We start from the raw sequence: 26,772 nt of genomic DNA, 5'->3' as shown, positions 1-26,772 counted from the left end.
AGTTCTTCATATATAATTGGGAATATAAAGATTATTAAATATGATAAATTCGATTCATTGCTGCTTTTGCTGGTAATGCTTCAGCCTCCGCGTCTCTGGTTCGAGCCTCGCAACAAAATTATGATACAAACTATTCCTGAATCCTCCTACAGATTAATCACAAGATTCCACCATTCTTCATACTTTAGCAAACTTCTTTGATTGGTCAATTAACAAAGACAAAAGATGTTGAGGACCAAGCAAATGGAAAGATCTGCCCTTTCGCCTAAGGGTTAAGACAAACATGTTTAATGAGAAAGCTTCTAGCTACATGCATCGCCCATGCAAATTATTGCAAGAAGATTAAAATAAAAATAAAAAACAAAGAGAATCGCAATTCATGTAAAACAAAAAAGGCTTTTTAAGCACTCAACGGACCACGTATGGATGCCAATATTACATATATGTTTTGGACACAGGGCGGCGAGAACCAGAAAAAGAAATATCAGCACATAAAATATCACAAACATAACGTGCAAGAACAAAATTAAAAAATAAATTAATAAAAAAAAGGCACTCTTTATTGAACAGCATCGTATTTTGTGAGTTATTCAACAGTAACAGTGAAAGTTTTAGGTTTATTGTATAATTTAAATATTTTCGTTTCGACCAAAGAGAAAGAGAGAAGCGGGGGGAAAGGAAGTTCTTTGCAGCTTGGGAGAATAAGTAGAGAATAAGGATGTTTGTGTAATATGCTCGTGAAAGAATATGAGACAGATCCCTTGAGGGTCTAGTTTAGTGGTCAATTGCAAGTTCAATCCTTTGCGACCGTTCCGAGTTCGATCATCGCTGTGTACCAGTCTGTCACCCTCACGGTGCCTAACCTGTCTACTGGGTTTGCAGGATGTTCAATAGGCTCTGGAATTAGTTGTGGTGCGAACACCCAGGTTCATCAATATATATATATATATATATATATATATATATATATATGAGACACCAAAGCTTCCCAACCCAAGTTGCTAAATTTAATCATTCTTAGAAATATAGGAAGTAAAAAAGAAAGCGTGGCCTTTTTAAGCGAATGCCTTGTCCACGTTGAACTCGGTTTCAAAGCACAAGAAGCCCTTGAAACCAGAACTCTCTCTCTCTCTCTCAAGAACCCTTCATCTGCTGCTATAAATATATTCTTAGCAGACCATCAAGCTTCGAATATATACCAATTTCTTGTATTATTGTTTTCTCTATTATTTCGAAAGTGTTTGACAGATGTTCCTTTACTATACATAATTTGAGTCAATCATCACTTCTCTTTTTAGCCTATTTTAAAAAGACTTTCCACCTGTAGTGCTCTTAACACCATCGAAGCGCTCTTATTTATCTCGAGAAACCCAAGTGATACACTGAGACATTACTCGAAGGTCGAGAAATGGCCAGAAATGAGTGGATAAACGGGTACCTGGAGGCTATATTAGATGTGGGGAGTGGTGTTATGAAGAAAAGAAGCGATGGGAGATTGAAGATTGCCAAGTTTCAACAGGTGAAGGAAGACAAGTTGTTCAGTCCCATAAAGTACTTTGTCGAAGAAGTTATTAATAGCTTTGATGAGTCTGATCTCCACAGGACATGGGTCAAGGTTAGCTCTCGCTCTCTGTCACTCTTTCAATTCTCCTTTCTTTTTCTTTTTTCGTAGCTGATGAATCAAGGGCCTGTTAGATTATGAACGTATGGTACAGAAGAACGCTTACTTTTTGGTTTCTAATATGCTCAGAAAGAGCGATTTATGTTGTATGTATGTGTGTGTGTCAGTCTTTTGTGCTCCTTTCGAAAACTCTCTCCTCCATTCCATTCTATTGTTTTAAAATTTATTAAAGATAGATGCCCATTAACAACAATAAATAAATAAATAAATAAAGAATGCTGTTCATTACTTCCTATAAACAGTGAACCTCTTGATAAGTTTTTTTTTATATATTTTTAAACTTTTTTTCCAATTGCATTCTTCTATATATGATATAATTATATAAAATTAAGCTCTAAATTAAAATACAGAGAAAATACATGACTCGGCCTAAATTGTTTTATGATATAAAAGTTCATTTGTTTATTTTTTATCCCTAAGTTAGAAACAATAAAGAAAAAGTTGTTCAAAATGGCAAAAGAGAGAAAAGGTAATTGGTCGTTATGATCAAACCTAGTATCTACATGTTTCATTTGGTAATGGAAAGTTTGATGGTGGTGGGATTACCCTATAAACATGTTTGAAAAGAAAGATCAAGTTTCGTTTTGATTTTTTAGGTTCAGTTGATTTTAGTTTTATTGAGTGATTTTAATATTAGTAAGTGTTTTAGAGAGACTTTGATGGTGTTTATTAAATGATTTTTTATAAGAATTGATTGAAAATGAATCTTCAACCCCAAAAAACCCTACCTCATGCTTTTTCAATTACTATAATGGTGGCAAGATTTTGAGCTGGCACAACAAGCAATGTGTCATCTACCCTAACATGTTACACATTGTATGCCTTCATCTTTTTATCATATAATTAAAATAAAAAATGTATTTATTATTAAACTCATTAGGGTCCACAACTCAAGTCATGGGTTTGGTGAGTTAATCTAAGTTGATCGAAATCAATCCAATATATCATTATCTATTTACAAAAAAAAAAAAACAATGTCAGCTTGAATTTAAAATAAAAAAAATTCAAACCGCTTTATACTGGTCTAGATTGCCTCACCCAAGCCTACACTCCTGGGCTGTTTTTTTAAGGCCTAATATATTAGGACACTCCAGCTTGCACACTTGACTTGGCCTATTTTTTTAATTTTATTTTTTAATATTTGATCTATTTTTAATTAGTTTTTATTTAATTATGTCATATAATTAAAATAAAAATATATTATTAAACCCATTGAAATCCACAATCGTGATCACAGATTTGACGAGTAAACTTAAATTGACCAAAATCAATCCAATATATCATCATCTCAATGTTAACAAAAAAAAAAAAAACCAAAAAAGATGTTACCTTCAATTTAAAAAAAAAAAATCAAACTCTTTTTTTACATTTTTTCAGGTTGTCTTTAAAAATGCATGTTTTATTTTTTTTATTTTTTATCATTTAATTTTATTCTTTTTACTCATATATTCAACTAATTCTCATCCTTCTTTCTATATGATTTAATTGAAAACATAAACTTAACAAGGACTCAAAGTGAGAGTTTTTAAGTTTAACTTACTGACTAAATTTAATGATAATATCAAAAACTTTCCCAAAGCTTAAATTTCTTTTGTGTTCAAAAACTTTTTTCCAACCCGTATCATACCACGGGAAGTGAACTACAGACACCAAAAGAAAATCAAAGTTTTAATTAATGGGGACCCTTTTTGCATGATGCTAGATCGTTTCTTTCGGTAGTCCCGTGACAAGAATTAGTTCCTTGGATGAGGCCCACACTTACTTACCTTTATTGCCATCTTTATTAAAAAATACTTTAAAATACTTGCGGAAAATATTGTTATTTATGTTACTGTTTATCAAGGAATAAATAACTGTGAATTACTATGATAATTTTTTTTTGTCCATCTTGTTTTTTTATTACACTCTTATAAACCCATATTAATAACCAATTAAAATATAAAAGACTAAAATGAAAGATACGGTAAAAATAGAGTTTTTCTAAACTTGAAACTAAACATACACATTTTAGTTCTTCAACTTTTTAAATTATAAATTTTCAATCCCTAAACATTCATGACATTCAATTTTGATCCCAAACTTATTTTTTTTATTTTTTTTGTTCCTAGTTTGAGAAAAGAAAAAGAAAGTTGTCGGATTCCAATGATATAGAAAGAACATCTCAGTTGAGACCAATTTTGGCCATAAATATTGATGGTTTGGGTGTCAATTGATTCCTTTAATGGAAAAAGTTTATAAAAGGTGTTTGTTTTCCTTTAAATTTGTCTAAAATTGTAGATTTAAACCTAAAAAGAATTTTGATTTTAGATATGTTTTATGAAGTGTTTAGAGTGGTATTTTTTTTTTTCAGGTCAAAATACAATTGAAAATGAGCTTCTCTTGGTCTGAAATAGAGTCATTGGAATCTAGGAAGTGCATGTGTCATCTTTCTCGCGTTGCCTTGTTAATTTTTTTTCAAAGTATTAAAGGTAGATGACCTTTCATCCGCATCTTAAGAAAGAAAAATTTTAAAAATAAGGTTCAATCATGTGGGCTACTCCATACTTGGAGCCTTCTTAGCTCGAAAGATAGGAATCTTTTTAATTTTATTTTATTTTATTATTTTTATCCATTACAAATGTTTTTTTTTTTTAAATTTCATCACTTAATAATCGTTATTTTTATTAATTAGGCAATGTAATTTGTTTTGGTGTGATTTTTTCCAATCAATTTAATATTTTGTTGGTTTTTAAATTTATAAGTGTCTATTTTAGATCAAAAATTATATAAAAAAAAATATTCAACCCAATTGAGTTCATAACTTCAGATCATAAGTTTGATTTATTAACTTTGATTAGGTTAGAATTGTTCTTTTTTTGTTGCATAAATAGTTCTTAATTTATTTAATTAGATCTATCTATGAACTTTTTGAATCCCTTTTGGAATTTTTTATTTACAAAATCATGTTGTAAAAGTTTGCATATACACTATTTTTAAGAGAAAAAAATATTCGCCCAGTAGCAAAGCACAAGTGAAATAGCTAATATATATATATATATATATATATATATATATAGAGAGAGAGAGAGAGAGAGAGAAAGAAGAGGTTAGAACACAAGATTTATTGAAAAAAAAAAAAAAACACTAATATCAATTGAGTTACATCTCATTGTCATATTTTTCTCATGTTAATGCTCATTTTTTTCTTATGTTGATTCTGAGTTCAATATATTAAATTTCTATCATGTAAGGGCAAACCACAAAAACTTTAAAATCTTATATATTCTCTAATTAGTTTTACCATTAAAATTAGTTTTTGGTTGCCTGCTTATGTAATTAATGGAAAGTATGCATGCATGGAAGTAACTTGTGAATGACGGTGAGAGTGAATGAATATGCTGCGGCATGCAGATGATAGCGACAAGGAACACTCGTGAACGCAGTAACAGGCTTGAGAATATGTGCTGGCGGATTTGGCATCTCGCCCGTAAAAAGAAACAGGTCTGCTGCCTATATCTATGCTTTAATTTATCCCCTTTCTTCTTTTTCTTTTTCCTTTTTGTCTCTTTTTTTTTCTTTTTCTAGTAACTTATAGGTTCTATCTTTCTTTTTCCTTCTTCCCCGTAGTATAAACCCTAACCTGACTTGTGTCCCAGCTTTCAAATTAAATATGTTAAACCAAGTTAACCATATAGTTTATTTAAAATAGTATAGTTTCAATAATTTTTATAAAACAAATAAATGGATCCCACTAGGTATCACCCAATATTTTAACTAAATCATAAATTCAGCTATCATTATTAATTAAGTTTAAATAGGTTAACTCTTACTTAATTCAACATCAAATCATGAGTTCAACTATCATTATTAATTAAGTTTAACTAGATTAATTCTTATTCAACATCAAACCTAATTTAAATCAAGATATGTGTTTATTTTCCTTAAGTTTTTGCATTTGCAATGAAACAAACGTAGCAAGGTATTTAGTAACAAACCAAACTACGTTTTATGTTGCAAGGTCCACTAAAAAATTAAGTTTGAAATATAGTTTTTATGCAGCAGTTTTTACATATTTTTTTAACCGAGTTTTGTAAAAATTTCACCAAATATTTTATACATATTTTTTGCTACACATAAACTTCAACCATATTTTTTACCAAACACGTATCTAAATCCAACTAACTACAGCTAATCATATTTTTTTAAAATTTAATTTTTTTTAAATCACAACCACAAAATCTATCTCAAAATCAATTAAATGCTCTTCCTACAGTAACTCTAGACCATCTACTCTCCATTGACTATTAGGCCAGCCCATGGAAATTTTCAGTGAGCCTACGGCCCCAGTTTCAGGCTTGAAATGGCCTATGCAAAATCTAGACATGGCTTATTAAAAACAATCGAAATGGGGAATCATCAATAATCGATTTGAGTATCCTGCATCGTTTACTGGGTAAATAATATGGGAAGAGAAGGATATACAGAAGCGAATGCAACCAATAATAACAATAACAATAACAATAATAATAATAATAGCAGCATGTCCATATATATAGTCCAAGGAAAAGTAGTATTACTGTAGTATATATCTGAAAGAAATATTGGTTATAAAAATTACAATTCATATCTTAGGTTTACATCTATCAGAGTGGATGCTCTGAGGTTGAAGTCCTAAGGTCTCCAGAAACATGGAAAGGTGGAAACTATGACTGCTTCCAAGTATTTCCCTGCTAGGAAACTACTAGGGGCGATTCGATAATGGCTCTTTTCTTTCTTTGCATTATATTAAGAAAGGGAATGAAGGATTATATATTCGCAGATAGCATGGGATGATTCACAAAGGCTTGCAAAAAGGCGGTTAGAGCGTGAGCAAGGACGTAATGATGCTGCTGATGATCTTTCTGAGCTATCTGAGGGTGAGAAGGAAAAGGGCGAGACCAACCTATCAGAATCTGTCAGGGATATTGCAAGAATTAACTCTGACATGAAACTATGGTCTGATGACGAAAAACCTAGGCAGCTGTACATTGTGCTAATCAGGTATATTTCTACACAGCTTACCATAGTTCATTTCTATGCTACTAGCTATACATGTGGAGGACGAAGTGAGAAAAGTCATATCTATAAAAAAACCATGACAATAACTGAAAGATAAATCAAAGGAAATCAGGATTCACTATCTGATAATAAATATCATTTTTCCTGTAGCATGCACGGGTTGGTCCGTGGAGAAAACATGGAACTGGGAAGAGACTCTGACACTGGTGGTCAGGTAGTTATGTCATACATAGCTAGTTGGCTTAGAGCCAGAATCAAGAACTTAACTGTGCAAACCTTACCAAAATAATCTTTGTGCTTCACCGCCAATGACTACAAGTACTTTTTCTGATTGCAGGTAAAATATGTTGTGGAACTAGCTCGAGCTCTAGCCAACACAAAAGGAGTCTACCGTGTGGATCTCCTGACTAGACAAATCACCTCCCCGGAGGTGGATTGCAGCTATGGCGAGCCAATCGAGATGCTGTCATGCCCATCAGATGACAGTGGTTGTTGTGGAGCCTATATAATCCGGATCCCCTGTGGTCCTCAAGACAGGTAATCAGATTTATCCTCGTTTGTTAAAGAGTTCAAGTTTTGCTAAGAAGGAAATACATATATAATCACAAGATACATGCAACAGGTACATACCAAAAGAATCACTTTGGCCTTGGATACCTGAATTTGTTGACGGGGCATTAAACCACATCGTCAACATGGCAAGAGCGCTAGGAGAACAAGTCAATGGGGGGAAGCCAACTTGGCCTTATGTGATTCACGGCCACTACGCTGATGCTGGCGAAGTGGCAGCACTCTTGTCTGGGGCCTTGAATGTGCCAATGGTTTTAACAGGGCACTCTCTGGGGAGGAACAAGTTTGAGCAACTGCTCAAGCAAGGAAGGCATTCTAAGGAGCACATAAATGCAACCTACAAGATAATGAGGAGGATTGAAGCGGAAGAGATGGGATTAGATGCTGCTGAAATGGTGGTGACTAGCACGAGGCAAGAGATTGAAGAGCAATGGGGTTTGTACGATGGATTTGATATCAAGTTGGAGAGGAAGCTCAGGGTCAGAAGACGCCGTGGTGTGAGTTGCCTGGGAAGATGCATGCCAAGGATGGTGGTATTGACCTCTCTTATTCCTTATTATCACCTCTTGTGTGCCAAAACAGAACAACAATTTTCAAACGTCTTGAATTCCTGATGAAATCCTTAGTTCTAGAAAGTAACAAGACAGGAAGTTCTAGAAAGTAACAAGACTCTCGACATGAAATCACAGGATAATCTCCGAGCAAACCCTTCCATGGTACTGTCAAGAAGACTCCAAGTCTCCGATTGATAGTAATCTTCTGCGATTTGATAAAAATATAAATGCCTGCATAAATCAGTAATTTGGGAAGTCCCCTCAGGCCATGTTAATACCAAAATGAAGTAACTAAGAATACTTGTTCAGATGGCTCTCCCGTATGATGAAGATAACTAAGGATAACAAGTGCCTTTCACTTTTACAGTCCATTGAAATTAAGTTCAAGCTCATGTTCTAATAACTATTTGGTATCAGGTTATACCTCCAGGGATGGACTTCAGCTATGTCACAGCAGCAGATTCATTGGAAGGTGATCTCAAGTCATTAATTGACTCTGATAGAAATCAAAACAAAAGGAGCCTGCCTCCAATATGGTCTGAGGTCAATCGTTCTCTCTTCATCATACGTGAATATTCTTGTGACATACTTTTTAAGTGTTAACTTAGAATATCTAGATATCACCCAAATCATTTCCTTTGATTTCTGCAGCAATTTCTTAAAAAAAAAACAAAGAAAGTTGAAGCCACTGCATAAATCTTTATGGCCAACAATGATAGCCTTTCAACTGATTGCTAAAGGAAACTATCTGTAGAATCAACCAACAGCTACATTTTTCTTCTCATGGTCTAATTGAATTTGCAATGCAGATAATGCGTTTTTTCACCAATCCTCATAAGCCCACTATACTGGCATTGTCCCGACCTGACCCCAAGAAAAACGTCACCACGTTGCTCAAGGCTTTCGGGGAGTGCCAGCCCCTCAGAGAGCTAGCCAACCTGGTAAACTATGCACTTCATCTCAGTTCTCTGTAAGCAAGTTTAAATACAACCATAACACTAAGCTAATTGGTTTTAAATTCCATACTTTTGCAGACGCTAATACTTGGTAATAGGGATGACATTGGAGAAATGTCTGATAGCAGCTCAAGTGTTCTTACAAATGTACTCAAGCTCATCGACAAGTATGATTTGTATGGTCAAGTTGCTTATCCCAAGCATCACAAGCAATCTGATGTTCCCGACATTTATCGTCTGGCAGCAAAAACAAAGGTACAACACTTCATTTCCTAATCGATCTTAAGAAGAACTAGAGAACCTATCCCAATTCTTCTACCAAAGTACTGATTAGCAATGGGCCTGCTTCTCTCCCAAAAAAAAAGAAGAAAAAAAAAGGAATCAGCCTAGGTAGACTTGACACAGAGAAGCAACTCATGGCAGACAGGGTGTATAATGCTATATCTTCTCCATTTTCCTTTTTTTCTGTCTGAGAACGAGAACCTGTCACCATGTAGATTGGACCACTCCTTATATCTACATAATCCATATACCACTAGCATTACCCTACCATACTGCCTGATAGTTGTCCACACCGTAACACATTTGCTTTCTCCTTGCAACATTTGAACTGCTATAAAAGTAATAATTCTGTGGTGGCTTTGTCTTTAAGGGAGTTTTTATCAATCCAGCTCTTGTGGAACCCTTTGGTCTCACGCTCATAGAGGTAATTTTCATGTCTTAATAGCTCAAATTGGCTTAATCCATCTGATTAAACCTGGTCATTGTATTATTACCAGAGAGAGCATAAGGAGATTTTCACCTTGTTTATTAAATAACAATCCTCAGATTCCAATTTACCCTTTAACTTGCAGGCAGCTGCTTATGGTTTACCAGTTGTTGCTACCAAAAATGGTGGACCGGTGGATATTTTGAAGGTAATGATATTCCATGTTTCTCACACTAAAACTTTGAACCTGTTCCTTTTGTTTTTTCCTCAGAAACTGACATTCAGACTTCTACAAAGTATGTATCTTTGAGAATCATCATATCTTTCAGATATTTGTTCACCAATATCCAACTCTAAAACTTGAAACATGTGTAGCTTCCATAGGCAGATGATATCCGAAGTCTGAAGTAATATTTAACGCTCGGTCAACCTTTCATCTTTACAAAAGCATCCTCACAGGATTCTGATGAAACCTACTTCTGGTGGTCTACCAAAAAGCAGTTCCAATTTTCAACAAACATCCAACTTTCTTGTGGTCAACAACTCAACTTACCAAGAAAGATCTTCTCTGTTCATTTTTTTTTTTTTTTTTCCAGATGCATAGTATCAAAATAAGCCACTTAAAGAACACCACTAATATGCATCTTCCTCACTAAGCATTTGAAGAACTAGATTGCAAGAGTCTATTCCAAGTTTGGTTAATTCATGCTGAGCTGTTTTGGTTTTTGAAATTTAGCATGCTACCACTTACAAATTGTGTAACAGAAACTAACCATCTGAAGACTCTTTGTATAGGTGCTTCACAATGGCCTGCTAGTTGATCCTCATGATCAAAAGGCCATTGCAGACGCCCTTCTAAAGCTTGTTGCAGACAAGAACCTCTGGACAGAATGCCGAAAAAATGGCCTTAAAAACATCCACAGCTTTTCATGGCCAGAACACTGCCGCAACTACCTATCCCACATTGAACAGTGCAGGAACCGCCACCCAACAACCCGTCTTGAGATCAAACCAATTCCTGACGAACCAATGAGTGAATCTCTAAAGGAAATGGAAGACCTATCCTTGAGATTCTCAATAGAGGGAGATTACAAGCTTAATGGAGGAGAGCTAGATGCAACAAACAAACAGAAGAAACTTATTGAAGCCATTACCCAAATGGCTCCTTCCAATGGCAAAGCGAGTGTCACTTACACTCCTGGCAGAAGGCAGATGCTATTTGTGATAGCCACTGATTGCTATAGCTTTAATGGACAGACCACAGAGACCTTTCAAGAAATTATCAAGAATGTAATGAAAGCTGGAGGCCAAAGTCTAGGTGTGGATAGGATAGGCTTTGTACTGGCCACTAGCTCAAGTTTACAAGAAATTATGGAAGCACTCAGATGTTGCGAAGTAAAGATAGAAGATTTTGATGCAATAATATGTAATAGTGGAGGCGATATGTATTACCCATGGAGAGATATGGTGGTTGATGTGGACTATGAAGCTCATGTGGATTACAGGTGGCCTGGTGAGAATGTGAGGTCCATGGTAATGAGGCTAGCAAGAGCAGAAGATGGGGCTGAAGATGACATCAAGGAGTACATCAAGGCATCTAGTTCTAGGTGCTTCTCCTACAGCATCAAACCAGGAGTCAAGGTGAGATACTTCTGATGATATAAAAAACTGCCTACACATACTACCCAACAATTACTAATAAGAATTCCAATGAATAAATTGCAGACACGAAAGGTATATGAACTTCGCCAGAGGCTCCGAATGAGAGGGTTACGATGCAACACTGTCTATACACATGCAGCATCAAGGTTAAATGTGACCCCAATATTTGCATCAAGAATACAAGCCCTAAGGTTGGACCCATGATTTTACAAAATAGTATACATGTGAAAGAAATCATGATAGCTTATCAGTAAGATACGAAAATCATAAAGCTTACACAGAATGATTTCATGTTTAATGCAGGTACCTTTCAGTTAGGTGGGGTATTGATCTTTCTAAAATGGTTGTGTTTGTGGGTGGAAGAGGGGATACAGATTATGAAGACCTACTGGCTGGCCTCCACAAGACCATTATTATAAGAGGCTTAGTGGAATACGGCAGTGAGAAACTTCTTCATAGTGCAGAGAGTTTTAAAAGAGAAGACGTAGTCCCCCAAGAAAGCTCTAACATCAGTTTCGTGGAAGAAAAATATGAAGCTGCTGATATCTCAGCAGCACTAGCGGCTATGGGGATTAAGTGATATTTAACCTTGCTCTATTTCTCTTTCCTTATCCTAACAGTGATTTGCATATAATTATAGGCAACAATCTCGTCCTAGATTACAGTTGCACAATAAACTCATAGGAAATCAGTATCGGTGCATGTGACAAGACCTTTATTCTGATTTCTGAATATCATATAAAGAGGATTCATATGCTATTTAAAGGAAAATGTATGTATTCTCGTATCTACATTTGATGAGCACTTTTGCACAAGCATTCTCTTATCCAGTAATATCTACAGCATTAGATGATATCCTCTTGTTCAAAAAAGATACCAGTGAGAGATTACTCTAGCTCGCTATGTACTACCAGCTACATCCACATTAGTGCATTTTTACAGACAGACTATCAGTTTTACAGTACTAGGTTGTTGTTAAAGTGCACAGTTACCAGCACAAGAGCCAGTCCATGACCGTTATCCTTAGCCTTCCTTCTTATCCATGGTTCATGTCCTTGATCACATCATGCACAAAGCTCCATTGCCACCTTGTATTCCACTCCACATGCACATTTAACCATATGTGAAATATCCTGTAAGAGGAACCCATGAACATGAACGAATGGTTCAGTTAGGTCAAGATTGGTTTTTCTGGATAGAAAACCGGAAAACCTGGATGCAAAATAACAAATGATTCCTGGCATGGAAACAGCACTACAATTCTCATTTTTACAATCAAGATGAATAAAAAAAAAGGGTTCTTGAGCTAATAAAAGTAAATCATAATACAAATCCAAAAAATCCCAAAAACATTAAAAGATTCAAATCAAGCGACAAGAAAATAACAAAGAAGAAATAAAGAAACCACAAATCTTGCTTTAAGGTCCTTCAAAGTACACGGGTTGCTTGAAAACTAACAGAAGATAGTAAGAACAGAAGCACTAGACGGCAAAAGAATGGACCTGTTTTTTTCCTCACATGAAACATAATGGAAAGGAAAAACTAGGTGGATATTGGTCGAATAGTTTATGAGCATGTCCAAAACCAAAGAAAAAATGAATTCCATTTCCATTTTGAACAAAGTGTACCATGAAATTTCTCAAGGAAATGTAAAAACACAATCCAAGACTAATAACAGACTCTGTAAAAGAGCCTCTCAAGAAGTTGCAGTCTTGCAGAGGAGTTGGATAGCCTAAGACACTCACTTTGACACCTCTGAAGGCAAATATCATTCCAGTTAGGCACCTGGTGTTGATTGACACAAACAGTTCTCCCACAAATCTTGCTTTACAGTCTAAATCTTGCTTTGCAAGGGGAGATGGCTGATGGGGATGTGTGGTTACTGTATCCAATTTGTTGTATCAAGAGGGGAGAACAAGAAGGGGAGATTGCAGAGGAGGTAATCTACTGATCTCTCAAGTTTCAAGAGGGGAGAGAATGAGAGAGACTGAGAGAGAGGTGGCGCTGGAAAGGGGGCTGGGGGGAGAGTGTGGCTGGCTGGTGGCGGCTGCTGTCAATGCAATGGGATAGGAGGAAAATGTTTCAAGGTTAAGGTTAGGTTTCAATTTATACCCCTTTTTTTAAGTTGGTTTACATTTGACACAGTCCAGTTTACACAATTTCAACCGGTCTGAATGATTATTATGGTTTTTAAATCATTTTTGTTTCTCTTGGTTCAGCGTTTTTGGTTAATATTTTTTTGGTTTTTACAGTTTTCTCAATTGATCAGTTTTTTTTAACATCCCTACTACTACCCATGATCATGACACTTCGGTACCTAAAAACACCAAACACACGTCTACTGAGATTTTAAGATGACTGCAGCATCAATAAAGTCAAGTCAAACTAAGCATCTTTTCTTTCAATTATTTATTTATTATAGATTTTCAGAAAACAGGAATTCTATAAATGGAACATTGTTGTACATGGATTCTAATATTACCCATCATTTGAGGCCCCTTCCCAATGAAAACCCAGCTTTGGCCACTTCTTTCACAATCATTTCATCTAGTAGTATGAGACCCTGATTTCAGCAAAATGCAGTGAAAAGCTGTTGACAACATTTACCTTAAGTTGCTTAATTTGCTTTTGCAGAGATTGTAAATACTCGATTTCTCCAGCTCTGTCTGATAAAAGAGCTTTGTATTCTTCTTCCAAGGTCTTAATGTCCATTTCAAAGAGCTCTGTCTACAGTCACAAAGAAATTTGTTGAGAGGTCAAGCATAAGAGTTGCATACGAGAAAATGTTCATAAATTATATTACACATAGGAGAACATGTAAGCATAATAGTAAAAGCCACTCATCATTTTGTTAGGTTCATAGCTTGGAAGCTCGATAATAACTGTATGGAATACCAATATTGGACTATCCAAACAACAACATTTTTTTCTGGATAGTGGGGACAAGGATAAAGGTGGTGCCCAGACAACAGATATAGGGTTGGAAATTGTCAAAAACTTTAAAATTTGGCATTGAATTTGATGCCTCCAGACAAAATCATCTGAATCCAGACAGGCACACAAACATTAACTTATGCACACATATATGTACTGACTAAAAATCTAACCTTAAAATCTTTGGCACTGCATTTCAACTGCTCAATAGACTGCTTCATCTGGAATAAGGCACCATGACTCGTGAATAATCTTTGTTCACATCAGATGGAAAAATAATGAACTTGAAAAAAATTCCTTTTTGCAAGAAGGAATATCAGAAACATAAAATAAGGTTTATAATGATGATAGCTCATTTCTAAGAGAAAAATCTCATTTACAGAAGCAGCATGAAGTTGAACATGGCTTTAGGTATCTACAACAAAACACCATTGAAGTTTAATTTAAACGACCATAATCAGAATAATAACAACTTTCTAATTCTCAGGCAACTCTAAAATCAGCCAAATGGGAAGCTAGCTTTCCACTTAAAAATGTTGAAATATAGAATTAAAATGAAGAAAAGGATTATCTTTAGGCTAAGCAATTAAAAGTTAACAAGTACTTTTGACAAAGATTCTAATTATGAAAAAAAAAAAAAATGGAGATCTCACTTGAAGTGAATTAACAAAAAAATATTCTACAAAACAAGAAAATTACTAGCCAAATGAAGTTAAAAAATAGCACAAACACCATCCAGTAAATGGATGTATTTTGTAAAGCATAAATCAGTGTGCAAGAAATTTACTCAAACAAGCAACCTTGTTGTTCTCTGTAACAAGTTTGGATTTCATTTGTGCAATTTCAACAAGCTTGGATTTGGCAGAGTCCAGCTTGGCAATTAGGTTCTTTTCTGCATCATTCCCCTGCTATTCCAAGGATTCACTCAGAAATTGCAACTCCTCGTACATTTTTATTGATGGATGAAGGTTTTTTACCAGATTATCCATGATCAAGTGATTATCAATAGCACACTTCCCTACAAGAAAGGTAGAACATGAGATGAAAGTGATTGATACCCCACATCTAGGATGAGATGTTACATAACCAGGCTACGACGATAGGTTACAAGGATACACAAACATTCCCTTTTCACTTGTTCCTTTTCTTTCTTTAAGCCTTGCATATGATGGACTTTTCCCTTCAATTTATCTCTTCTTTGTTCTATCCACACATCACAATTTACACCAAAACAGGAAGACCCTGACTTCAAATCCTAAGACATTTCCAATATAATTTTAGGGTTTCCAAACCATGTGCGGGGACTACACATGAGGGAGAGTTTTTAAAAGCAGTGCCACAAGCAAACCACTCTCTAAGAGATCTAAAAGCTTAATTTTCACCTTTGTTTAAATCTTTTGTTGTTAGATAAATCCCAATATCTTGCATTTACCACTTGCAACCTACAAATTTATCATGTTCTTAGAATGTTATGGTTCACTCTTAGTTAACTTTGTGACGTAAAGAGATCAAAATATCAATGGGCTACAAGTTAATATTGAAACAATTAAGAACTACAATATTTAAAATTTCTGCTGCCACTTATAACACGTAAAAGTTATAAAGAACCATACCTTTAGTTTTTGCTGTTTGCTTGTCAAATTCTTCCTTCACCTGTAAACTTTCTAATTAGTGCTTTTGTGATGATAAACTTACCAGTAAATATTCAAAACTTTCAAAGATCAAATGTGGAAATGACAGTGAAGAAGATCATCTGAAAAAGCTAAGAAACAACCAAAGCCAAGATAGCTTGGCAAAATACAGCCCCCTAAGTGCTCCAGTTTGAGCATCAATCCCAACAGTAGTTCTGCGATTGGGAAGTAGAAGGCTCGTTTTTTGTTTTTTGGTAAGAAAGTAATTTAATTATGATACTAGTTTGGGCCACATAGAAGGCGCTTCTTCCCATAACATTATGAAGCAAAACAACTTGTAATCCATCTCAAATTAGTAATGGTGCAATATGGATCTTACTATTTAAAATTTGAAGTGACATTATATGAATTCCAAAAGTAATATATACATAATTAAGTTCTAGCCAAGCTAGAGAGCAATTATTTGTATTTGTATTTAATCATGCAAAATAAATAAACTCGAGAATTTTTCTAGGGGACTTGGCCTTCCAGCAATTTTCAACATATTTCTTCAAAAACAAATTATCTTTTACAAAAAAAATGATGATGATGATGATGATGATACCTACTAATATTCTTCTATAGAAAAAAAAAATATAATAAAAAAATAAAATTTCTACCACCTCCTCCACCAATGTTTTGGCTCCGTTGAATGTGTTATTTGATATTTTCAGACTATGAATCTTTTCTTTTCTTTTCTTTTTCTTTTTTTTTTCCTGGTTACTGGAAATAGCATTCTTGTTAATTGAATAGCTATAAAACCACGCAAACACATAGACTAACTTTAAGTAAACTTGAATTAACTAATATATTTATTGCTTTAGCCTCCTATTTTTCAAGAAGTTTCATATCAAACAATGTGATATGAATAGATCAAGCTATGTATACCCTTTCTCATTTAAACCCTTAATGGCCAAGGAATTAAGAATCTTCAAGTCTTTTAATACGCGCAACATCATAAATCCCACATGCAATTGCTCTAAACTTAGTTTCTGCACTACTCCTTACCACAACACCTTGTTTTTTGTTTCTCCAAGTAACCAAATTCCCTCCAATATAGGTACAATAACCAGAAGTTGATCTTCTATCAATTAGACTCCAGCCCAATCTACATGGTTGTGGACTTCAACCTGTAAATGTTCATGTTTCTTAAACAATAGAACTCTTCCAAGAGTCCCTTTCAAGTACTTCAAGATTTTATTAACGGCATCAAAGTGTTTTGGGCTAGGTGAATGCATGAATTGGCTTACCATGCTTACTACATAGTGTGAAGCCTTTTGCCACAAGCCTTGCCTTGCACTTTTCTAAGCCTCCATTTTTTTTGCATTTAATTGTAAACACTCATTTACACCCTACTTTCTTCTTTTCCATTGGCAGGTCAACTAATTTCCAAGTGTCATTTTTGTTCAAAGCATTCATTTTTTCCATGACTACCATATGTCAATAGAAAGCTAAAATCAAGCAGGCTGTAAATACTAGATAGGAAATCTCTCTTACTATAGATAGCTCCCTATCTCTCTTATCAGAGATAGCTCCCTAGATCTAGCTTAACATATATAGCTTCCTAGAATTACTCTTTGCAATTACTGTGTACAAGACAATTTTCCCTATATAAATAAAAGGCTAACCTCAATGAGAGGCAATTCAAACCAATTTGTTATGGTATCAAGCCTCTCTCATAGAATTCTTAAATCTTAGTTTTTCTTAGTCATAGCTTCATGGAAAAGTCAGATAATGTTTGTGTCAGATTTACTTGCAAAAATTATGTTGCTTGGGCATTTCAGTTGGAGATTTTTCTCAAGGGAAAGGAGTTATAGGGCCATATAGATGACAAAGATAAAAGAGACTTGGTTGTTGAGGGATATGTTGTTGCTAAGGCAGCATAGGCAACCAAAGATGCACAAATCATGTCATGGATTCTCAGTTCTATGGAGCAACATCTGATCCTGTCTTTGTATCCTCATAGATCAGCAAAGGCTATGTGGGATCACCTCACACAAGTCTATAACCAAGATAACAATGTTAGGCGTTTTTAACTTGAGTTGGCTATTGCCAACTATACCTAAGGAGATCTCTCTATTCAACATTACTATTCTGGATTTTTGATTCTATGGAATGACTATTATGATCTTGTCATAGCTAAGATTTCTACAGAAGGAGTGTTGGCAGTGCAGCAAGTCCATAAGATCAGCCAACGAGACCAATTTCTGATGAAATTACGACCTAAACATGAACCAATTTGTGCCTCTCTAGTCAATCGTGATCCTTTTCCGTCCTTGGATGCTTGTTTTGGAAAACTCTTGCGTGAAGAACAGCGTCTACATAATTAGACCATTATAGAGCAGACAAGAGTTGCCCCAGTTGCTTATGTTGCTTACAGCAAAGGGAAGGGCCATGATATGAGCAAGACATAATGTTATAGTTGTAAGAAGTATGGTCATATTGCACCTCATTATCCAAATAAGTTTTGCAACTACTGCAAACAGCCAGGACACATTATTAAGGAATGTTCTATTCGTCCTCCACACCTCAACAAAGCTTATCACACTGCTGCTGTTGGTCCTTCTGCTCCACAGACTTTTGTTGGCTCACCTATCTCATAGCCTCCAGCAAATTTATTAACCAGAGAGATCGTGCAAGAAATGATTATGAGTGCTTTCTCCACACTTGGTCTTCAAGGTACTGGTTTTTCAACTCTTTCTTGGATCTTAGATTCAGGTGCTTTCAATCACATGACAAACTCTTTTGGTGGCTTAAGTAATATCCGAAAATATTGTGGATCCTCACATATTCAAACAGCTAATGGCAATGCTCTTTCCATTGTAGCTGTTGGTGATATACCTCCTTTAAAAGATATTTTTGTCTCACCCAAGCTTGTTGTAAATCTAGCTTCTGTAGGTCAGTTTGTGGACAATAATTGTGATGTATACTTTTCTAAACATGGTTGTATAGTACAGGACTAGATGTCGGGACAACTGATAGCGATAGCAAAGGGGCCTAAGCACGGACGTCTATTTTTCATCCAATTTCATGTTCCACGCACCTTGGTTCCTTCCTCTGTTTTATCTCTCTTTTATACTACATCTAAAGTGTCTAATGAAGTTTGGCATAAGCGTCTTGGTCATCTAAATCCTAGAATTCTCTCCCATATGTTGAAATCTGGATTAATAAACAATAAATTGCATTCCTCTTCCAGTATGTTCCTTGATTGTGTCACATGTAAGCTTGGCAAAAGTAAAGTGTTACCCTTTCCCTCTGAAGGCAACAAAGCCACAAATCTGTTTGAGATAGTTCATAGTGATGTCTGGGGAATTAGTCCTATCCTTTCTCATGCAGGATACAAATATTTTGTAACCTTTATAGATGACTACAGCCATTATACATGAGTCTATTTCTTGCAGAACAAATCAAAAGTTTTCTCCATGTTCAAACTATTCCTGGGACTTGTACACACTCAATTTTCTGCCACTGTTAAAATTCTTAGATCAGATTTAAGTGGGGAGTATATGTCTAATGATTTCCAATCTTTCTTGCAAACTAAAGGCATTATTTCTCAACGATCATGTTCCTATACTCCTCAACAAAATGGAGTAGCGGAACATAAGAATCGGCATCTTTTGGATGTAGTTCGGACCTTGCTCATTGAAACCTCAATTCCTCCTAGGTTTTGGGTAGAAGCTCTCACTACCGCAACTTATCTAATCAATTGCCTTCCTTCACAAATCTTAGGTCTAGAATCTTCATACTTTCGGCTTCATCACTGCCATCCTACATATACAAATCTTCACACCTTTGGGTGTGTATGCTTTATGCATCTTACTCCACCTCTTAGAAATAAACTTTCTGCTCAGTCCATTCGTTGTGCCTTTCTTGGGTATAGTGTCAATCAAAAAGGTTATCTTTGTTTTGATCTACACACCAATCGAGTTCACATTTCTAGAAATGTTGTCTTCTTTGAAAATCAATGTTTCTTTCCTTTGTCTTCATCCTCGGCCACATCTCTTGCCTCTTTGCCTTCCTTTAATGACACTTCTCATATACCTAGTGTTCAGGTTGATAGAATCAAACCACATTTGTTGTGCAGGCGTAGACTACCAGTGCTACCCCTTTCAACTAATGTCCTGCTATCTACTCCTTTACCTCCTTTGGTGGATTCTGAGGTAACTGATTTGCCTCCCTTACTGCCTCCTTTAAGGCGCTCCTCTAGAGTATCTATACCCCCTGATAGGTTTGGGTTTAACCCATCCATGACACATATCTCTAATATTGCTCTCTCTGCCGCTTTAAACTCTATTGATATTCCCACTAGTTATTCACAGGCAGCTAAAGAGTTATGTTGGCAGCAGGCCATGCAAGAAGAATTAAGTGCCCTTAATGCTAATCATACTTGGGATATTGTTGATTGTCCTTCTGGTGTTACTCCTCTTGGATGTAGATGGGTCTATTCTGTTAAAATCAAGGCTGATGGCAGCTTGGACAGACATAAAGCCCGCTTGGTGGCTCTTGGAAACCATCAGCAATATGGAGTAAATTATGAGGAGACCTTTGCTCCAGTAGCCAAAATGACTATGATTCGGACAATTTTGGCATTCGCAGCTTCATAACATTGGTGTTTACATGAACTGGACGTGAAGAATGCCTTTCTTCACGGTGATTTCAATGAAGATATCTATATGCGTCCACCAGCTGGCTTATTTTCCACTCCTACTTCTGCTATGTGTAAGTTGCGTCGCTCCTTGTATGGTCTCAAACAAGCTCCTCGGGCGTGGTATGAGAAATTTGCCTCTACCCTTCTTGACTTTGATTTTCTCAAGAGCAAATATGATGCCTCTTTGTTTTTGCGTACAACTGCAAATGGAGTTGTGTTTCTATTGGTATATGTTGATGATATAGTCATCACGGGTTCTGATTTAACTCTGATTGATCAACTAAAACAACATTTGTAGAACTCCTTCCACATGAAAGATCTCGGTAATCTAACATATTTTTTTGGTCTAGAGATTCATGTTGGTTCACATGGCATTTTTCTATCACAGCACAAGTATGCCATGGACTTGGTGCCTGCTGCTGATCTGTAGGATTTGCCACCTCTTGATACTCCAATGGAAATTAATATCAAGCTACGCAGAGATGAGGGAGATTTATTACCAGACCCAATAGCATATCATACACTTGTGGGCAGCTTGATCTATCTTACGAACACTAGACCTGATATCTCTTATGTTGTACAGCAGGTCAATCAGTTCATGGCCTCTACCAGGCACCTTCATATGGTTGCTTTTAGAAGAATCATTCGCTATGTTCATGGCACTATTCGTAGAGGGCTTTGCTATCCTGCTGGTACTTCTCTTAATTTAATTGCCTATGGTGATGTTGATTATGCTAGGTGTTCTGATACTAGACGTTCAACTACTAGTTGGTGTATGTTTCTTGGCCCTGCACTTATTTCTTGGATGAGCAAGAAACAGGATCGTGTCTCCAAGTCTTCTACTAAGTCTGAGTATAGGGCAATGTCCCAAGCTTGTTCAAAAATATCTTGGCTACATAGACTCCTTACTGAACTTGGTTCTCAGCATGGTACCCCTACTCCCCTTTATGCTGATAATACAAGTGTCATTCACATTACCGCTAATCCTATCTTCCATGAGCGCACCAAGCATATTGAGGTGGATTGCCACTTCATTCCTGATGCATTTGAGGCTCGGATTATATCTCTTCCTCGTGTGTCCAGCAATCTTCAGGTGGCTGACATCTTCACCAAAACTCTCACACGCTAGCATCATCATTTTCTTGCGAACAAATTGATGTTTATGGACAAGCCCACATCAATTTAAGGGGGGATGTCAATAGAAAGCTAAAATCAAGCAGGCTGTAAATACTAGATAGGAAATCTCTCTTACCATAGATAGCTCCCTAGATCTAGCTTAACATATATAGCTTCCTAGAATTACTCTTTGCAATTACTGTGTACAAGACAATTTTCCCTATATAAATAAAAGGCTAATCTCAATGAGAGGCAATTCAAACCAATATGTTACTATCTTCCTATTCAGATCATCTAGAGCTTCCTAAATATTTCTTGGAATAAACAATTGAGACATCTTGTTAACATTATCCCAGAGTTCCTTTGCCATTGAATAACACATATAGTTGGAGTTGATGTCCTCATCCATGGAATTCATAAGCCACATCATACCCATGGAGTTTTCAGCATCTTAGATAGTATATGTTAGGTCCTCCCTTGTTGGTGCCTTCTTCTCACCAGTCAAATAGCCTATTTTCCCTCGCCCCCGAATATACATGCACAAGGACGCGAGCAGCAAAAGAAGTTATAGCCAGTAAAACAAATGATGGTAATTTGGACCAAGTGTGGCTCATTATTGGAGGCTTGGGTAGTAGCAAGTTTTGTTTCAGACATGGTGAACAAAAGCAGCAAAGAGATGGAAAAAGTTCTAGGGTTTTTAAAAAGAGTTAGTGATCAAATCTCTGCTTTGATACTATGAAGACAAAGTATTCTTTGGAGATCAGTTTATTAACTTAATTTAAAATAGTTTATACAGGGTTCCTATTTAAAGGAGAATACTAGGCATGAAATCAAGAACAAATCAAATCATATATTCTAAGTAGGAGTGACCACTAATTTATAGGATTTGATTAATACCAAATCTATTTTCTAATTTATAGACAACCTAATATAGAATCTTCTATTTTATAACAAATCTTGTTTGCTCCTACCATGCATCTCTCTTTTATTTTTCAGGTTTGTTGAAATCTGATGCTGCCGTTCTTCAGTTCATGTCTTATATTTTTAAGTAATTAGTGTTGCTTATCACATAAAAGAAAAGAAAAGAAAAACGGATTTAGCAAGAAGTACCGATCCATGCTCTCCCATTTCTCCACTAATTCTGTGAGTGTGGACCCAATCCTGCACAAAGTCAAAAATAGACCGTAACTCTCGCAGGTTGAAAATGGGGAGAAATAGCGTACAGAAATTTTGCAAGGTAAGGAGATTCAAAATCACACCTGTTGTTGTTGTAATTTGGAATTCATATCATCTGCAACCTTTGTATAGTAAGTACTGTTGTAGTAAACACATCAAAATTCTCCATCAATATTTTAACATGAGCTTTAACACAATTTAATCACCTAAATTTGTGCCCTCAATAACCTTTTCTCTACAAGTCTGGCAGACAAACTGACTCTTTCCTGTTGAATAAGCTCCAATGTCTGCATGTTAAGAAGAGAAAGTTGGACTGAATCAATAATATGAAACATAGGTATTGATTGTTTTTAGACAATCAAGAAGTGAATAGCTTAACTATTTCCTTGACAAAATACCCATTTATTTCATACATGATATCACCTTAAGAAGTTCGATATATATATATATGAAGTCCTAAGATCAATATTGTGATGCACATATTCTGCCTACACCCTCCATCAAAAAATACTCTCACACTACCATATAGAAAATGTTTGTAATCATAACATTGAGCCTCAATCAACTATTCAGCCAAAGCTCATAGAAGGATTGAAGCTCAATATTCTCATGTACATTTCCTAAAGTTTTGAAAGCCCCAATTTCTCTCCTTATACTTTTTCAGAAATGTGCCATCTAGTGGATTGTATTATATCTGATGTAAGTGACTGCAGTTTCTGGTCACCCAACATGTTAAATGAACTTTGCATGCTTAGAATATGTGTGTATTAATAGGTGTAACAACCCCACAATGGGATTATGGGAAATATATATATATATATATATATATATATATATATAAGAATCCATCACTATATGCACCATTTTTTTATTTTTTTAGGGGGGAACAGCTAAAAGAACCAGATAACGCAAAGCAGGACCACAGAAAATTTTTAACCGTCACAATTTAACCTGTATTGTTATTTATATGATGATTAATGTAGTAATTTCTAGTTTTCAATAAAACATGATAGAGTTAAGGACAAGCAAGAAGACCTCCATTTGCTTTCTTCCTCATAAGTTTTGAACTTTGCTTTGTGAGAAACTACAAATGTCAACTCAAGATGCTAGTGCCTTGTTAGGTAGCAGGTTTTGATGCATATAAAACTTTCCTTAATCATACATCACAAAACTTCATGTGAAAGAGATCATAGTTTTGCAACATGAATTACAATTTCAGACTGCTATTTAAAAAGCAAGATACAGTCTAGCACATTTTGCACTATTTAAAAAGCATGATAACTTACATTCTCAGACGAAATTTAAGTAATCCAAAAGCTATAATCTAAAGAGCTTCAACAGACATTCACATTAATAACATGGCCATATCCCGATCAAAGAAAGAGAAGAAACAAATAAGTGAGAATAACCAGAGTTAATTTTAAAGATTTTGAGCGAAAAAGATATGTTATCACCATTTACCCCTTTTTTTCAGTATAAACAAGTTATCATGTCCTAAACAAGATCAAATATCAGTTATGGTGATCATGCTACGATTTATTATACATTAATTGGATCTTAAAGTTAAAAAGTAATTTCCCCAATCATGATAAGCAAGTTTTATGAGAACCACCACATTATTCCAAGATTCCTTGCTACATTGTACTCTAGCTGGTTTTCTATTAACTTCTTTTTGTTTTGAGTTTTTAGTTATTTCTTTTAATTCATTTCAAGTTATTTCTCAAATTATTTCCATTTTGCAGGGTTAGCAACCAATAGCTTAATGCAGAAACACTGACTTTTTTATTTATTTGTTTGTTTATTGGACATGATGCTCAGAGGTTGCACATGCTAGCTCATCACGTATTTCATGTTAAGAGATTTCTCTTGTGGCCTTCCTCCACTTTCATTTGTAGCTTACTGCATCACACAAGTCTTGAACTAACAGACAAAATCATGATATGAGATCATAAATCATCCCAAGAGCAAAATTGTTTTCTTTCCTCATTTTTTTTTTTTTAATTGAATTACTTCTTGTATTAGATTCATGCTACTCTTGGAATACCTGAGCGAGAGTGTATGAATCAGAGTCCAAAGAGGCAATCTTCCTCTGTTTTTCCAATATCTGTGAGCATATCTCCCCCTTTGCCTTCATCATCTGCTCAGTGTCTTCTTTGAGTCGCTTTGTTTCAGACTTTGCTGCAAAAATAAAAAAAAGAAGGTTGGGAGAACATTGACGATCAGATATCATTAAACAACTTAAATCAAAAACTTGTTTGAACTTCAAGCACGATGGTTTTTGAAAGTTGAAACTTGGTATCAAAGTAATTCAAAATGCTGAGGCAAGGCTGGTTATAATTAGCATTATCTGCAGATCACAAGTCCTAAACATAAACAATTCCTCATTCTAAGTGACTTTGACTTCATAACCTCCAACAAGATTTTTCGCTTGTGCACATTACAGGTGTCACTAATTTCAATATTTCGAGCTCACTCTAGCTTTAACAAATCACAACTGATGTTTTAAAATTCAAATTAGCAAATAAAAATTAAGCGTCTCATATTTTAAGCCTTTAGCAGTTATACTTTTGGCTCTTTGCTTTCCAAAAATGTAACAGTAAATCAAATAAAAAGAACAAGAAAATAGTTTCCCTCAGTTATTCCATAGCAAGCAAATTAAATTTAGAGAACGGGAGAATTTTAGAAAAAAAAACTGAAATATAATTGCACGAAAGATAAAATAAAAGACACTGATAGCAATATTTAGAGTTATTCTAAATCGATTACTAAACAATTAAGAAAAGAAAAGAAACATATACTTGAATATTGAAACTTAACAATTTAGGTTACGCAAGAAATTATCAACAAAAAGTAATTAAAAAAAAAAAAGGAAACACGAACCAGAAGCGAGGTCTTTATCCAAGGTTTGAAAGGTAGTGATGTGAGTCTGCTCTTCAACTGAAATCTTCGCTGCTTGATCTTCCACTTCTGTACATCCATTTCATTTAAATTTACATCACTGCCACTACTACAACTACTATAGCAGTGCAATTTCACAATCACTAAATTTGAGATCGAATGCTTCGAAATTAAGCTTCTGTTGTTGATTTTTGAGAAAGAGAGAGAGATTGATTACCGTTCATTTGAGAGCGAAGAGTCTTCATGTGATGCAAGTACTCCTCCATCTTCAATGCCTGATTTTCCGAATCAAACAGAATAATCCCTAACAATTGCTAGTATACTGAAAAAGAAATGAGACCAGAAAAATTGAAAGAAACTGATTCAAAATCCACCTTTTGGAGAGAGAAAGGAGTGAAAAAAGTTTTTGGGGGAGAATGAGAGTCGTTTGCCCTTTGTAGCCAACCGGCACGGAAGCACTTTGTGCGTGTGCGTGAGAGCGCTTTGAGAGAAAATCTTTCTAATTTGGTTATTAAATAAATAAATATATATATTGTTTTTTTATTTAGGGATGTTTTGGTATTTTCGTATAACATACGTGGTTTGTTTGAAGGCATTTTTATATTTTTCAATATTCTAATAAACAGTAAAATAATAAAATACCCTAACAAAAAAATTCAATAGTTTTGAATATGGGTATATAGGTATTTTTTTATTTTTGATATATATAGTAGAATTACACATATATCTTTAGATTTAAGAAATTTAATTCACTAAAATAAAAGGTATTAGAGTCTTTTACTCTCAATTTATTTTTGTTAATTATTGATTTGATTTAGGGTAATGATATTATTTTAAATTTTAATTTAATATATTAGTCATTGGTGGTTTGTTTAAAGGTATTTTTATATTTTTAATACAATAAAATAATAAAACACTTTTAGAAGTAAAAAAAAAATCAATAAATTTGAATAGGGGTATATAAGTATTCTTTTTTTATTTTTGATGCATAGTAGAATTACACATATATCTTTAGATCTAGGAAATTTAATTCATTATGGCCAGGAGTATATTAAGGTTTTTTATTCTCTGTTTTTTTAGTTGCTAGTTTGGTTTGGGGTAATGGTGTAATTTAATATTTAATGTTAAAATAATATTTTTTTTTATTTTTAAAAAAGTTGT

At 34.9% G+C, this 26,772-nt stretch overlaps 2 protein-coding genes across 3 annotated transcripts; one reads left to right on the top strand and one right to left on the bottom strand.

Moving 5' to 3' along the window:
• The first annotated feature begins 1,023 nt into the window (after positions 1-1,023).
• LOC118034487 (sucrose-phosphate synthase 4) lies at positions 1,024-11,928 on the top strand. Of its 2 annotated transcripts, XM_035039798.2 has the most exons (14): positions 1,025-1,615; positions 5,072-5,161; positions 6,480-6,700; positions 6,869-6,932; positions 7,056-7,255; positions 7,341-7,821; positions 8,260-8,385; positions 8,652-8,783; positions 8,877-9,053; positions 9,451-9,504; positions 9,653-9,715; positions 10,303-11,148; positions 11,233-11,360; positions 11,473-11,928. In XM_035039798.2, the coding sequence occupies exons 1-14, from the start codon at positions 1,409-1,411 to the stop codon at positions 11,747-11,749; spliced, it is 3,066 nt and encodes a 1,021-aa protein (XP_034895689.1). In that variant the 5' UTR covers positions 1,025-1,408; the 3' UTR covers positions 11,750-11,928. The 2 variants fall into 2 exon arrangements, with proteins under 2 accessions (XP_073260056.1, XP_034895689.1); XM_073403955.1 differs by lacking the exon at positions 5,072-5,161 and having other exon boundaries at positions 1,024-1,615.
• On the bottom strand, positions 11,902-26,087 carry LOC118034488 (uncharacterized). Its single transcript, XM_035039799.2, has 13 exons — positions 25,986-26,087; positions 25,829-25,886; positions 25,594-25,680; positions 24,758-24,891; positions 22,942-23,000; positions 22,797-22,851; positions 22,648-22,698; positions 15,717-15,756; positions 15,081-15,121; positions 14,904-15,008; positions 14,277-14,324; positions 13,777-13,896; positions 11,902-12,302 (listed from the first exon to the last, which is right to left on the bottom strand). Exons 2-13 carry the CDS (start codon positions 25,875-25,877, stop codon positions 12,234-12,236), a joined length of 858 nt encoding a protein of 285 aa, XP_034895690.1. The 5' UTR covers positions 25,878-25,886; positions 25,986-26,087; the 3' UTR covers positions 11,902-12,233.
• Between the last annotated feature and the right edge of the window lie 685 nt (positions 26,088-26,772).

Source organism: Populus alba, chromosome 13 (assembly GCF_005239225.2).
Source record: "Populus alba chromosome 13, ASM523922v2, whole genome shotgun sequence".
NCBI classification, from domain to species: domain Eukaryota; kingdom Viridiplantae; phylum Streptophyta; class Magnoliopsida; order Malpighiales; family Salicaceae; genus Populus; species Populus alba.
This window is presented reverse-complemented; position numbering and strand designations above follow the sequence as displayed.

Coding starts and splice junctions, on each gene's coding strand:
- LOC118034487 (XM_035039798.2), top strand. CDS start 1,409: ATGGCCAGAAATGAGTGGATAAACGGGTACCTGGAGGCTATATTAGAT. Junction 1,616..5,071: donor TCCACAGGACATGGGTCAAG/GTTAGCTCTCGC, acceptor TGCGGCATGCAG/ATGATAGCGACAAGGAACAC. Junction 5,162..6,479: donor TCGCCCGTAAAAAGAAACAG/GTCTGCTGCCTA, acceptor ATATATTCGCAG/ATAGCATGGGATGATTCACA.
- LOC118034488 (XM_035039799.2), bottom strand. CDS start 25,877: ATGGAGGAGTACTTGCATCACATGAAGACTCTTCGCTCTCAAATGAAC. Junction 22,852..22,941: donor GCCAGACTTGTAGAGAAAAG/GTTATTGAGGGC, acceptor TTACTACAACAG/TACTTACTATACAAAGGTTG. Junction 15,757..22,647: donor AAATGGGAGAGCATGGATCG/GTACTTCTTGCT, acceptor GAAAGTTTACAG/GTGAAGGAAGAATTTGACAA.